At 35.6% G+C, this 14102-nt stretch overlaps 2 protein-coding genes across 2 annotated transcripts; both read right to left on the bottom strand.

Annotated features, from left to right (window-relative positions):
• Positions 1–442: 442 nt before the first annotated feature.
• Positions 443–2310, bottom strand: LOC120153692. Its single transcript, XM_039165628.1, has 3 exons — positions 989–2310; positions 761–890; positions 443–674 (listed from the first exon to the last, which is right to left on the bottom strand). The coding sequence occupies exons 1-3, from the start codon at positions 2090–2092 to the stop codon at positions 448–450; spliced, it is 1461 nt and encodes a 486-aa protein (XP_039021559.1). The 5' UTR covers positions 2093–2310; the 3' UTR covers positions 443–447.
• A 4208-nt stretch (positions 2311–6518) lies between these two features.
• LOC120153600 (pyruvate, phosphate dikinase, chloroplastic-like) lies at positions 6519–13289 on the bottom strand. The gene is given in 22 exon segments (XM_039165541.1): positions 6519–6621; positions 6804–6895; positions 7055–7132; positions 7237–7374; positions 7627–7755; positions 7959–8088; positions 8449–8626; positions 8772–8910; positions 9033–9122; positions 9219–9380; positions 9465–9629; positions 9884–9966; positions 9969–10020; positions 10265–10444; positions 10598–10726; positions 10855–11090; positions 11331–11493; positions 11796–11933; positions 12105–12338; positions 12470–12526; positions 12614–12945; positions 13183–13289. Coding segments are annotated over 21 exon segments (2940 nt in total). The 5' UTR covers positions 12938–12945; positions 13183–13289; the 3' UTR covers positions 6519–6578.
• Between the last annotated feature and the right edge of the window lie 813 nt (positions 13290–14102).

Below are 14102 nucleotides of genomic sequence, written 5' to 3'. Positions count from 1 at the left end.
AATAGTTAATAAAAACTGTTAGATAAACAACTGTTTGAATTTCACTTAAAAATATTTTATTTTATTTTTATATAAATTTAATAAATGAACGTTTATATTAGACCTTTCTAACAGCTGGCTTTATAATTCTGCCCAATGGTTGACGCATGCCGTTTAGCCACTGGTTGTGTACCAACCAAATGACTTAGTAAATATATTTGATAGTAAAGTGTCTGAAATAATTTTAGCACGAAATCAAAAGAAAAAAATAGGGGAAAAAATGAAAGCTCGTTAAAAATGAAAGCTTAATATATATCTTAGATTAATTTCAGAGAAATATGGTCGAAATCAGAAATAAATACTGATATAGATGCAGTTTTTTGCATCATACATGACAATGTGAGAAAATTAAGGAGAAAGAGAAATAAAACATCAAGCATTTATGTTCCATATGTTTCTAAAGCATCTTCAGTCCGTTAAACATACTAGCTTGTGGGCAACGTTCAGATTCTTTTTTATGATATTTTGCTGAGATTTCTCACTTTCTTTCACAATATCGACCTTAACGATATGGTGATCCGAAGTACCTTTCGATGAAATCACAGAGTACGATCCGGGAAGAAAGGTATACGGAGAGTTCGACGATGCTAAAACGTAATCGACTCGTGTCCCGTATTTGCAGGTTCCTTGAACATCTGTAAATCAAACTCGAAACTGTTAAAAAGATCCGAAAAACGAAAGAAAAATGGCGAAAAAATGCATTGTGATCTGATCATATTACCTTGGCCTTTGGCAATGATGACCACTGGTTCACATTCACCAGCATAGTCTTTGGAATCTACATACTCTTTTCCCCTCAGCAGCTTCATTACTTCAGCTCTAGGTCTTGGTTTGCCTATGTCCTCGTAGTACTGCGATATCGACATCCCAAAATCCAGGTTAGTATTGGATACAAGTTTTTTATGTCGGATCAAGAGTTTGAGTAAAATCGAAAACCGAGAAATATTACCTTGGTTATATCTGTCCATCTTTCTGATGAGTAATCTGATGCATTAAGCGAGTTTAAACCTCCAAGTAATAAGTGGGGGGAGTTGTTTGATTCAATTATTGCTTTGATTTGCTTCATTCTCCAGTTTTCATCTAAATGATCGAGTTGAGTGCAATAGAAGTTCACATCTCCAGCCCATGGTACAACAATGGTGGCCTTGAGCACATTCCTGAAATCGTTGTCGTCGGCTATCTTTTGTACGGTCCATCGTTTGATCGGCCATTTCGAGAGAATTGCATTTCCGTACTCCGGAGCCCAACTTTCGGCGAAAACGTACTTCATCTTGAGTGCTGAAGCTAAATCAGATAATGGCTTCATCCCTTGTTCTTCATTTGCTTTCACATCTTGCAAGGCTAAGATATCAGCATTAAGCTCCCTAAGCACTTCTGCAATGCTTCTGCCGTTTTTCGAGCCCCCTTCGTTCCAGAATTGGATCATGTTCGCAGGCAAACAGACCGGCGATCTCATAATAACATTGCCCCGATTGATTGTGTCTGATGAGCCCTCGTTTACGTCCTCGATGAAGCTAAGAAATTTACTCTGTGCCAATGAAATCTCATTATCAGGAAGGTTGATTGAAACCTTGAGGTTTGATCTGGAGAGCTTGTTTTGCTTGTAAGAGTTATGCAGGGGAGATTGCTTGAGTATACTCTTCGGATAATGATTCGGAGACTCGTTATGGACGTCGAACTTGAACGGAGCTTTTAATCCGATATAATCATCATCTCCACAGCTAAGCAAACCAGCTTCGTCAGCTTCTGAAATGGCCGGTGCAAGAGAGAACATAGCAACATTAAATGTTGCAATTCTTATTGGTCTTTTAGGATTGCAAAACCCCAAGTTGCCATATAAATCAATGTTGGAACTTTTGGATCCAACATCTCCTTTTCGATGAACTTTCGGGTTCAACCTCCCTAGCCTTCGGATCACGACCTTCGGCCTCGGCCGCTTCCGCATCAGCCACTGTATTCTCGAGCAAAGATGCCGTAGTTTTCTTCTCAGAACCCTCAACATGGAAGACCTCTGATCACTGCAAAAGAACTCTCGGATCTTTCCGGTCTGCATCGGAGAAAACTCAAAATGTAGGTGCAAAAACTTGCAAGGACTTGAAAAAGTAGTTAAAAAGACGAAAGATCCCCAACTGCCCCGTCAAAGTAATGTGGCGGGAGTTGAAAATGGAGCAAAAATTGTTGAGCTCCTTCAACAACACGCCAAAGCTAAACCAACTGCTACCAATTATATGAAACCAAGTTTCACGTCATTGTCTCTGTTCGGTACATATTATGTACTCAGAACCTGAATGGAAGAATCGGACATACTCGTATCGAACGGATACGCATTCGTATATAAATGCGAAAGAAACTTGATAGTCACTGAAGAAAACAAAGCAGGGCAGAAAAATACATTACCAGTGCTCATATTTGGTATTAATGCGTCAGCTGTCTATTGAAAATGAACAGCCCCTTGAGTTTTTAATCCTTGATTTGGGGTCCTAACACATCTTTTATATTGCATCTTGTTGACTTTGCATGTAAAACAAAATATCCCTAGCAAAAAAGGAGACAATTATTGTTGTGAATATGATCATTACAATTACAGAAGATGCTAATCAAAGCAATATATATTTATATATAATTCAATTTGTCACCCCGAAAAGGGCTCCCTGGTTAGGTAGAAGCCGTATGCCACATGTTTACATCAGTATTCAATTATTTGGACCATGGAACCAAATTAATTTTAGGGTAGATTACTTAAATGACCACTTTACTATGCGGTTAGTGTCGATATAACTACCATACTTTCAATTTTAATAATATTACCACATAACTATGTAAATAATTTTAAAGTAGTCACACACCATTACAAAACAAACGTTAGTCATTACCAACCACATCAGGTTCAACTTTCCATTGACAGGGTACAAGATTGGTTGCGTAAATATCTCGAGGGAAGAAACATAACTGCCAGAATTCACTTCAAAAGTCAAGCGAAGCGTGTTCAACATCCCATTGGACTTTTTTGAGTGCTTGATTGAAGGACCGTAAGTTTCCACAGAAGCAACAAGATCTAGACACCAGTCAAGAAGGGCTAAGTAGGGGTAATACCTAGTTTTAACCGACTTGTATGATGGATAACAGAAAGTAGAAATCTGCAAATAAACAGTGATATCTACCGGTTATTTAGAATACAAGAACCATGATCAATAGCTAGCCATATACAATGTCCACACCAATATGTGCCTCTCAACTTAAACCAGTTGCTAGATAACCAATTTAATAGTAAACAAGTATTTATCAGAACCCCATCAGCGCATGGCTCACCGTCTCGACTCTTTCACGAATATGTGTTTTTTGTGTGTGATAAGTTTGTGTATTATCTGGAAAAAAAAACAGTAAAAACTGCTACAACAATAAGGTACCCTAAAAGAGTTAGGATACCCTGTAAGGAAATATCCCAGCTAACACAAAGATTACTATTTACATCTATTTCTTACTTGCAAATAAGGAATGTGTAATTATTTGGAAGTTATTTTAAAATTTGTAGATTTCATTCACTGGATCCATAAATGATGTGGTCAGTCGAGTCTATCAAATGATTGCTCCTATCTATGAAAATTTATTAGATAGACTTGACTCACCACGTCATATATGGTCTTAATCAATAATATTTGTCCATCTTATTTTTTCCAAGGTGAATCTTTACCTCTTTTCCTACGTGTAAATTAGAAGTGAGTGGTTATTTGAAAATTATTTAAAATTTGTGGATCTCATTCACTGAGTCCATGAATGACGTGGTCAGGGACGGAGCCAAAATTAAATATTGACAGAGGCCGAAACCTTATACTATTTAAAGACTTATTAGATATTTAAACTCGAAGTTCAGCATGAACCAAAACGACCTTATTTGATTAAGAGATTGTTGTTATCCTTGAGGTCCCGAGTTCAAGCACTGCATATGTAGGAGTATGAGCATTCATTATCATATAGTTGAAAGTCTGTGTACATATACTACCTTGTATTCACCGAAAATTTATAAAAAAACTCAAAATTCACAAAACAACTTCTAATTTGTCTGATAATTAAACTTACAATGACCTAAATTGTAATTAGACCAAAAATTTGAGAACACGGGCTTATCATTCTTTAGTTCGACCCCTACTTAATTAAATATTTAATAAATTTGTATATTTTTTAAATTTAAATATTTATTTTTACATGAACCAAAATACTATTAAACTAAAATTATATTAAATATATAAATTTTATCAGGGTCGGATCCCCTTAGACCCTAAGAAAGTTCCGTCCTTGGACATGATGAGTTGGATTTATTAAGTAATTTCTCCCTATCTATACTCTTGTGAGTAAGTTTAACTCTCACAATCCCAATAACATCTAGAATCACCTCCTCGTACCTTACAATTCTCTTAAATAGTCTTTCATTTCTCTCTTTCCAAACGCAATTAACAAGAACTTCCTAATTATTTTAAGGACAAATGAAATCAAAGACTTACTCCTAAAATATCGAGAAGCCCATTCCATCTCATCCTCTCAACTAATCGAGTTTCTTGAAGGTTACACATTATCAAAATAACCTCCAAATGTTTCTAGAAAAGTGACATTCAAAGATAATTTATGGTTTTAAAATTATCATAGAAAACACATTTTTCATCCACAACATACCCAATTTACAACAACCTATTTTTTGTGAGAAGCCAACTAGGAAGGCCATCCACCCAATAATAACATGCTCGAGAATAAAGAGAAAACCATATGATCTTATGCCGTGCAACTTTTAACTCCTTCATATATACTTGGTAAATTTGACACGTACCTGATTACCCGAATTGAGATTCGATGTAGACCCAAATATGATAACATAAAATTGATCTGAAACCTAAAATAAATCGAATCGAACTGAAACTGACCATAATTATAGTTTAATCGAAATCAACTCGAACTAAAAGTATTCGAATCGAAAGTACCCCGAACCAAAAATCAACCCGAACCGAAAAAAACTTGAACTGAACAAAACTTGAATCGAAAGCAACCCTAATTTAATTTACCCATACATGATCCGAACCAAACTTTGACCCGATTTAAACCCGATAATTGTGTCTAAGTGAACAAATAATTTATTTATTATTATTATATATTTTTAGTAATTAGATAGTAGAATGATATTTTTTTATTCTCATTTTATATTGTACAATTAGTCCATCTTCACATTTAATAATAGTTTAATAGTTCAATATAATCTTTATCATGTTAAAAGACCTCTCTATATCCAATAACTTCTAAATTATTCCAAAATAATATAAAAATTAAATTGAAATAAGTAAATATATATATATATATATATATTAAATATGATAAATGATAATTGATTACAATAAAAGTAAAAAAAATTGTTGGGGTTAATACTACAATCAATCCTACAATTTATTGTGATTTACAAAGTTAATTTTATACTTCTAAAATTCTAATTTGATTTAATTCATTTAAACTAAAATTTTTAGCCTCAAATTTAGGATATTGCAATATATAGTCAAATAAATTTTATGAATTACAAGTTATAAAGAGCAACACCGATGATTAAGACATCAAAGGGTGAAGACGGTTGACCTAAACAAAAACAACCCGAATTAACTCGTAAAGGTTGATCAGAACCGAAACCAACCCGAATTGACTTGAAAATCTAAAGCTTGACTTGAACCGAAACCAACCGATCCGATATTGACCCGACTAGAAACCAATTGATTCAAGATTAACCCGACCCAAACACAAACCGATCCGATTTTGACTCGACCCGAAAACCAATCGACCCAATTTGACCTGACTTGATACCCTACCCGAACTGAATTTCTATTGACCCAAACTAAACCTGAACCCGATATAACTCGAACCGAACTGAATGCAATTCTAACCCGATATAACCTGACCCGAAATGACTCAACCCAAACCCGACCCGAATGACCCGATTGCCACCTCTACCTTGAGGTCTAATCGAAGACCAAATTCATTGAACATTGGTACCTAGGAGATTGGGTGCCGATGCATAAAGAACCCGAACTTCATCGCTCAAATCCAGCAGCTTCTACAGTCTCTAATTTGATCTTAGACTTCTCTCAACTCACCAAAAATCCACCCCTTATAAAATGTAAGCCTTGATCCATGCGTCCCAAAGATAAACGTCTATTCATATCATGTAATGGCCCATAGAAAAAGTTGAATACAGTCAATTGATGGATCGCACATATCCAACCTGAATTACTACTTAACAATTATAAAAACAAGAAGTAAAGGTCTTGCATGGCGAGAAATTTTCTTGTAATGATCTCAACTCCATCTCGACGACATACGTGGAGCTGAGTCTTATTCAATATTTACACTTCGTATAGTCGATGTTCATTGTAGTATTTCTTTTGTAGGCTTATACATGACAGCAATCTTGTTATTCTATAAAATTATATTTTGTATGAAATTTATTTACATTTTACAAATAGCACAACAGTTGCAGCAGCATCTGCTTGGTGTGATTTCCAGATCCTTTGTCATATGGCAACTTGAGCTGCTGCTAGCCTTGCAATTGGAACCCTGTATAAGGAATTTGATCCAGTTATTATAAAAAGCTAAATATCACAGTATAATCAGGGATGGACCAAGTATAATTTAGGTTTTTTTTGTATTTTGTATAGATAATATGTTTCCACCCCTAACATAAAATCATATGTCCGTCCATGTTAGTAATAGAAATGTATTAAAAGAAACTATCTAACCTGAATGGAGAACATGAAACATAGTCCAATCCAGCTTCTGCGAAGAATGCAACAGAAGAAGGCTCCCCTCCATGCTCTCCACAAATTCCAACCTGTTCATCATCATTGTATATTATTCCCAGAAGAAAAATGCTTGAAACCAGTTCCTAAATATATTCACAGAGGTTGATATTCAATCTACTTGACATCTAAATTTACAGATGAAAGCTCTTTTTTTCTGAAGTTAATGGATTATTATCAGGTATACTTGCCTTCAAACTTGGCCTAGCTTGGCGACCCTTTTCGGTGGCGATTTTGATGAGTTGGCCTACACCTTTCTGATCAAGAACCTGGCAAAGGATCCAATTGCTATTATGAAATCTTCTTTGATTTTGTAATTGCCATGTTTCTTTCTTCAGAAAGCTTTTGAACATTCAAATATTAATTGACTGACCTCAAATGGGTCACTTTGTAGAATGCCTTTGGATAGATATATGGGGAGAAATTTTCCAACATCATCTCGACTATACCCAAATGTCATTTGTGTAAGGTCATTGGTTCCAAAAGAGAAGAATTCAGCTTCCTTTGCAATCTGCCATTATCAAAACGATCGAAATGTTAGGCATAGTTGTCATAATTCGTGACTACATATGTATGCATATATGTCAATCTTTTACTGAGATGCATATCTGAAATGCTTCTCCTAGGAGAAAGTACAGATGAAATCAAGTTTCAGCCTATGCCACAATCCCGGAGTTTATACAAACCTATGTTACTCAGATTCGGAAGAGTTTCCAGTACGATCATTCTAGGAAAAACAAAGAGTCCGGTAACATAGGGGTACCTCATCAGCAACTAAGGCAGCTCTGGGTATTTCAATCATTGTCCCCACCTTGTAGCTTAAGGAAGAACCCATCTCAGAGAACACTTTCTTTGCAATACTCCGTATTAAACCGACTTGATGACCAAGTTCCTGCAACTTATAAAGTGTCAGTTCTCTGAAAGATCAATGATGCTTTGTGTATGTAATCAATCCGGATGTCTAGAATACCAAAATCAACAGGAACAAATGAATTATAAGCTCATTTTACTAACAGCAACAAGTTATTTAGATCAAAATGATTAAAACAAAACTAAGTATAGAAGATATGGAAAACATCAAAAGAATGATCATGCCTGGGGAGTTCCAACAAGGGGAACCATTATCTCAGGAAGAACTTTAACCCCTTGGTTGCTCATTGAGACAGCAGCCTGAAAGATGGCACGGGCCTGCATCTCAGTTAGTTCAGGATATGATACCCCCAGCCTGTTGATAGAAAATCAGAATCAATGTTAATGATGATTACATACATACATGTATGTATGTATGTATGTGACTATCCGAATTCAACCTATGCTCCATATGGTGCTTTTATGTGCTTCATTCATTGTTTGCACACATCGTGGAGGAAACCAGCAATCATAATATTTCAGAAGTTATTGATATGGAATGACATTTGTCATCATAATCAAACTATATGAAGCACATAAACTTATGTATTTTTCTTATCTAGGCCTAGTACTCTTGCATATATATTATGTTTCCTTGGTAAATAAAACTATTTTTTTACCATTATTATTTTCTCATAACATTCTTAAATGGATTAAAGATGATCAAAAGGAATACCTGCAGCCTCGGAAACCAAGCATGGGATTCACTTCTGATAACTTTTCAATTCTTGAGAAAACTTCATCTTCAGTTGTGCCCGTCTCTGAAGCTAATTCACTCACAATCTCTTCTAAGTCTCCCTCCGGAAGAAACTCATGAAGTGGAGGGTCTAGTAATCGGATTGTTACAGGAAGGCCTGAAGTTCAAATGAAATTCACATGCATCAATAGAGGGAAATAGGGTATCCTATGAAAATTCAAAACTCCAATAAAGTTTATGCCACTGAGCTTTTAAAACCTCAGACTCATGGTCACAAGATGAACAGAAGATCAGGAAAGTACCATCCATTGCACGGTAAATTCCCTCGAAATCCGATCTTTGATATGGAAGTAAGAGGTCAAGAGCTGCTTTCCTTTGTTCAGGTGTTACTGCCATAATCATCTTTCTCACAGCCTTTATTCTCTCATCTGAAGCAAAGAACTGAAAGGGATTCAAAAATACAACGAGTCTTTAGGACAGAAATGAACTGATGGGATATATAATGAGTCATCAATTTTTCATGGGACTGCTATTTATGTTGCGGATGATTAAAGAAAAGTTACCATGTGTTCTGTCCTACAAAGGCCAATCCCTTGAGCACCATTATTTCTTGCTGTCAATGCATCTTCAGGTGTGTCAGCATTTGCCATTACCTATAAGCAAAACACAGGGCTTAATGAGTTAAGAGACCTTCGGAATACTCGAGTACATAATACAAATCTTCGACCAGCTAAAAGTACATATAGAACCTTGATGTGCCTAACTTGGTCAGCCCAAGACATGAAGGTTTCTAAATCCCCACTTAGTGCTGGAGGAGAAAGCGGCTGTTTTCCGAGAATCACTTCACCAGTAGAGCCATTGAGTGAAAGCCATTCTCCTTCTTGGATTTCTACGCCTCCAACTATGAGAACCTGCAATATAGATATAGTAGCATATATAGTGGACACCATTTCATGAAGGAAGGCAATTTACAGGAGGCAGAAGAATAAAATTACCTTCTCAGCATCATTCACTCGAATATCTGAACAACCGGAAACACAGCACTTTCCCCATCCACGTGCTACAACAGCTGCATGAGATGTCATTCCACCCCTAGCTGTTAAAATCCCTGCTGCCGCATGCATACCTCCGACATCCTCCGGACTGGTTTCAATCCTTACCTATAAGCATGCAAAATCATGAGTGACCAGTACGTCAGATAATAGAAAAAGAGAATTTTAGCTGCATATTACACGGTTTTATCACTCAAAATGCGTTAGAACAGACTACTTTGGTATTTTAAACAACTAAATGTCTTGCCCCTCTAAACAGGTCATATATTTTTCTCAAAATTATACATAATAATACATCTTTTACTCTAGAATATAGTAGAATGAGAAGAAAAGTGTATAAATGGACATGAACATAAACATACCAAGATGACACTCTTTCCTTGGGCATGCCACTCTTCAGCGTCATCCGCAGTGAACACAACCTGCCCAACAGCTGCTCCAGGGAGGCCGGTAAGCCCGTGGCAGCCACTTTGTCTTTGTAAGCAGACGGATCCTCAAACTAAATGAAAAAAAAAAGCATAATGTTAATCATTTCATCTCAGTATTTATCAAATAACTAAAACATATTGAATATGAATATGATAATCATTTGATGAATTTATGATTGTATAGTCTTCTATGGATTGTTATGAAAGCCAAAGTAAGGAAGTTCTATAAGCCTTTGGATCCATACTTCAATTCCATTTGCCAAAAAAACTAAGAAGCGTACTTTTCCATGATATTTAATGTTACGGTGTGCATACCTGTGGATGAAGAAGTTGGTCCAGATGCTGTGGTTCCACCATCTTAATTGCAGCTTGTTTATCAACTAGCCCTTCATTAACCATGTCTACAGCAATCTTTACTGCACCTTTACCGGTACGCTTTCCAGATCGACATTGCAGCATCCATAATCTATTTTCTTGAACTGTGAATTCAATGTCCTGCATTTCGGAAAAAAGGGTAAGTTCACAGAACTGGTTCTTCCGTGCTAGGTTCAAGAATGATAACCAAAATCGGAACAACTCAAAACCAATAAAGTTGCTAATGTAAAAACATGATGAGGCTATATCTAGAACACAAGTGAGAAATTATACCATCATATCTTTGTAATGCCGCTCAAGAATCTCACAGTTCTCAACAAGCTCCTTGTAAGCTTCAGGCATGTAGCTTTTCATGGAATCCAAGTCTTCTGGTGTTCTAATTCCAGAAACAACATCTTCTCCCTTTTCAAGAGTGATACATCATTGACATTCATTAATTATGACAAAAACAGTCTTCTACTAATCATAACAATATGGGGAAAAAATGAGGAAGTTCTTCAGAGATAGGAATTTTGATACATGTTTACTACCTGAGCATTTAAGAGGAATTCCCCGTACAGCTTCTTTTCACCAGTGCTAGGATTTCTAGTGAATAAAACCCCAGTCCCTGAACTATTTCCCATGTTACCAAACACCATTGTCTGAATGTTCACTGCTGTTCCCTTTAAACCAGTTATCTGATTGATGCTTCTATACTTATTGGCTCTTGGACTGTCCCAAGAATCAAAAACTGCCTTAACAGACAAAAACAACTGCTGCTTCGGATCTACAAAATAAAGTTGTATCAAAGTTAGATAAGTTTCTAGTATACCATGTACATAAACAAACTGTGAGGTTAGCTTGGAAGAACTCTAGTATGAACTCCACACTTGACTACTTAGTCAAACTTGGGTGCGAGTTTGAAAACAGGTATGTCCAATTTTCCTAAGTTGAAGATTCTAGATATGCATCAGAGCATCTCTGGTTAGTACGGTGAGAAAAATAATTCAGTGTTCCATTCCTCTACCTGAAGGGAACCTTTCACCCTTGGCTTCTAAGTAAACGTTCTTGTATTGTTCAACAAGTTCTTTGAGGTCATTTGCAGTTAGATCGGTGTCGAGTTTAGCTCCTTTTGCTTCCTTCATTGTCTCTAACTTTTCCTCAAACAATGAGTGTGGAATGCCCATCACCTAAATTACCAATAAAAGTAGTTTTGACAAAACTCAAAAAAATACAGAGAGAATTAGCGATGTCAAGATTATGCCATATTGCACTGACAGTAAACTACAGCAATCAACTTAAAGAAAATATTTCAGGAAGTTGGTTGAGTCTCTGGATTTTTGTCTACTCAGCCCAATTATTTCATTGAGTTAAGCTCAACAACCAGGATCATGTGAAACAAATTGAACAAGAAACTCTGCTGGAGATGCACTTGTTCAAATGTGCTAATGTAATGATATTAATCATCAAATCATGAAGAAGAATCACTTACAACATCTCCAAACATATCAAGGAAACGTCGATAAGAGTCATAAGAAAAACGATCACCACTTTTTGCCGCCAAACCAGAAACCACTTCATCATTCAGTCCGAGATTAAGGACAGTGTCCATCATACCAGGCATGGAAATCTGGACATATGTAACAAATATTAGCTAACAAGTGACAAGCAATCTTGATAGTCGACAATATGCTTTATGTTTATTGCTTAGAATTAGAAGTAAGCCTTCCAAAGTTGCTTATCATTAGGATACCAGAATCAATCCGATCATTGCATTATTTAAGCTTTTCAAATCCCTTACCGCAGCACCGGAACGAACCGAGAGGAGCAGTGGCTTGGAAGGGTCACCAAGGGTGGCACCCATGTCCTGTTCCACAATCTTTAACCCTTCCAATATCTCCTCCCATAGGTCTTCTGGTAGCTTTTTCCCATTCTGCTGATACTCCTGGCATGCTTCTGTTGATATGGTAAGTCCAGGTGGAACCGATAGCCCAATGCTGGACATCTCTGCGAGGTTTGCTCCTTTCCCACCCAACTAGATAAACAACAAAAACATAACCATTAACATGTCTGGGAACTTGCAATAATTCAAAATAATGCATTAAAAAATCCACCGTGGAATTCTAGTGAACATTAGCCATGCTTTAAATTTGAATGAATCCTTACCAGAGACTTCATGCCCTTATGCCCTTCACTCCTTCCTTTGCCAAAAGTAAATACTCTCTGTGCAGTGAAGCACACAGTATAAGTAGAATGTAACAATAAAAAAGATACATATGTAAGAAAATAAAAGTTTGTATAAAATTATACCTTTTGCATAGTTGGTGTAGGATCAGAGAGAGGTGAAAGTATGGCTTCAGCCCGTGTCTCGAGTCTCCTCTGTCTTGAACTCGACATTTTCTTTCCATTACCATGGAACAAACAACAGCAACAACTTTCTTGCATCATACGACGACTGGTAATTGCTCCGAAACCACCGAAACTCGGCCTCATCACCCCTAAAAATGAACTGTTTTTAACTTTAACAATATCAACGTTGTGATTCCGATCCAAATAGCTTCTTTCCAATAGCCTCTTCTTATATACATCTGGTGTTGTCCTTAAAAGTAGTCCTTTCATTGCTGCTGAAGACATTTACAAACCTGCTTAATTAACAATTAAAACAATACTTAAGGAAAATCAATCAGTTATATACAGAGAGAGTATTTGATGCTTTCATGAATATATACAATCACGTTCCCATACTTCATTAAAATCCTTAAAAACTGCACACACAAATCTAAAGATTTTTATCCGATAGCATAACGAGTTCGCTGTCGGTACATAAAATTATACACGATCAGTAAACTAAACATTAATCTGTATTATTATATAAGTACCTGGGCTTGGGAAAAGAGGAGTTGTTGATTATATTTTTGAAACTTTGAGGAGAAATGTGGTGAGCTGATGATGGAGAAAAGAAAATGGCGCTTGCTGTTTTATGGGAATTTTTTTTTAATTTTTGTTAATTTTTAAATGAGAAAATTTGAAATTATTACTATTATTATTATTATTATTATTATTATGATGTTTTTTTTTTATAAAAAGGTTGGTTTGATTAGTGACATGAGTGGATGGGATTACGGATATGGCGCTTAGGCGCTTAGGGATGGGGCTAACGGAACTTTGAGTTGTTTAGAATTACCTTAATGCCCTCCCTTGAATCATTTAGTGGACCGTGGTCATTGACGTGCCGTCTAATTTACAAGCTACTGTTTTCACATTTATGTTCTACTCCTTTATTATCCTAAACTTTAGGATTTTATCATTCTATTTTAATTTATAATAATTTGATTCTCTACTTTATCAAGTTAACAATAAATATAAATCGATAAAATAATAATAATAATAGTTTTTTCTTTGTTAAAATGATGGTACTGATTTCTTTTATAAAAAATTTATCCAATCACAAGGTTAAGGCAACGTGGAAAATTAATTAATCATATTTGAATAATAATAAATTTATACATCATTATAATGTTTTAAAGTAATTTTAGAAGAAAATTCACTATTTCCACTTTAAGCACAAATATTAATAATGTTATCAGTTTAGGCTTACTGACAACATAACATTATAGAAGCGAATGATCAAATTATATGATTGAATTTAAGGATTAAATCATAAATTATAGCATAATGAAAGGACTAAAACCATAGTTTAACATATATATATATATATATATTAAAGAATTTCAATATCCAATCAAAAACAAAAAACAAAATAAAAATAGTATCATTATCAACTTGAATGTCATTTTCT

Source organism: Hibiscus syriacus, unplaced genomic scaffold (assembly GCF_006381635.1).
Source record: "Hibiscus syriacus cultivar Baekdansim isolate YM2019G1 unplaced genomic scaffold, ASM638163v2 tig00000218_pilon, whole genome shotgun sequence".
NCBI lineage: Eukaryota > Viridiplantae > Streptophyta > Magnoliopsida > Malvales > Malvaceae > Hibiscus > Hibiscus syriacus.
The sequence above is the reverse complement of the archived record's forward strand: the minus strand, read 5'-3'. Positions and strand labels throughout refer to the sequence as shown.

What these genes read in the sequence shown, in the direction of transcription:
- LOC120153692 (XM_039165628.1), bottom strand. Translation starts at nt 2,092, where the DNA reads ATGCAGACCGGAAAGATCCGAGAGTTCTTTTGCAGTGATCAGAGGTCT. An exon ending in GATGGACAGATATAACCAAG is followed by an intron (nt 891 to 988) that starts GTAATATTTCTC and finishes TCGATATCGCAG; the next exon opens with TACTACGAGGACATAGGCAA. An exon ending in CATCATTGCCAAAGGCCAAG is followed by an intron (nt 675 to 760) that starts GTAATATGATCA and finishes TTTGATTTACAG; the next exon opens with ATGTTCAAGGAACCTGCAAA.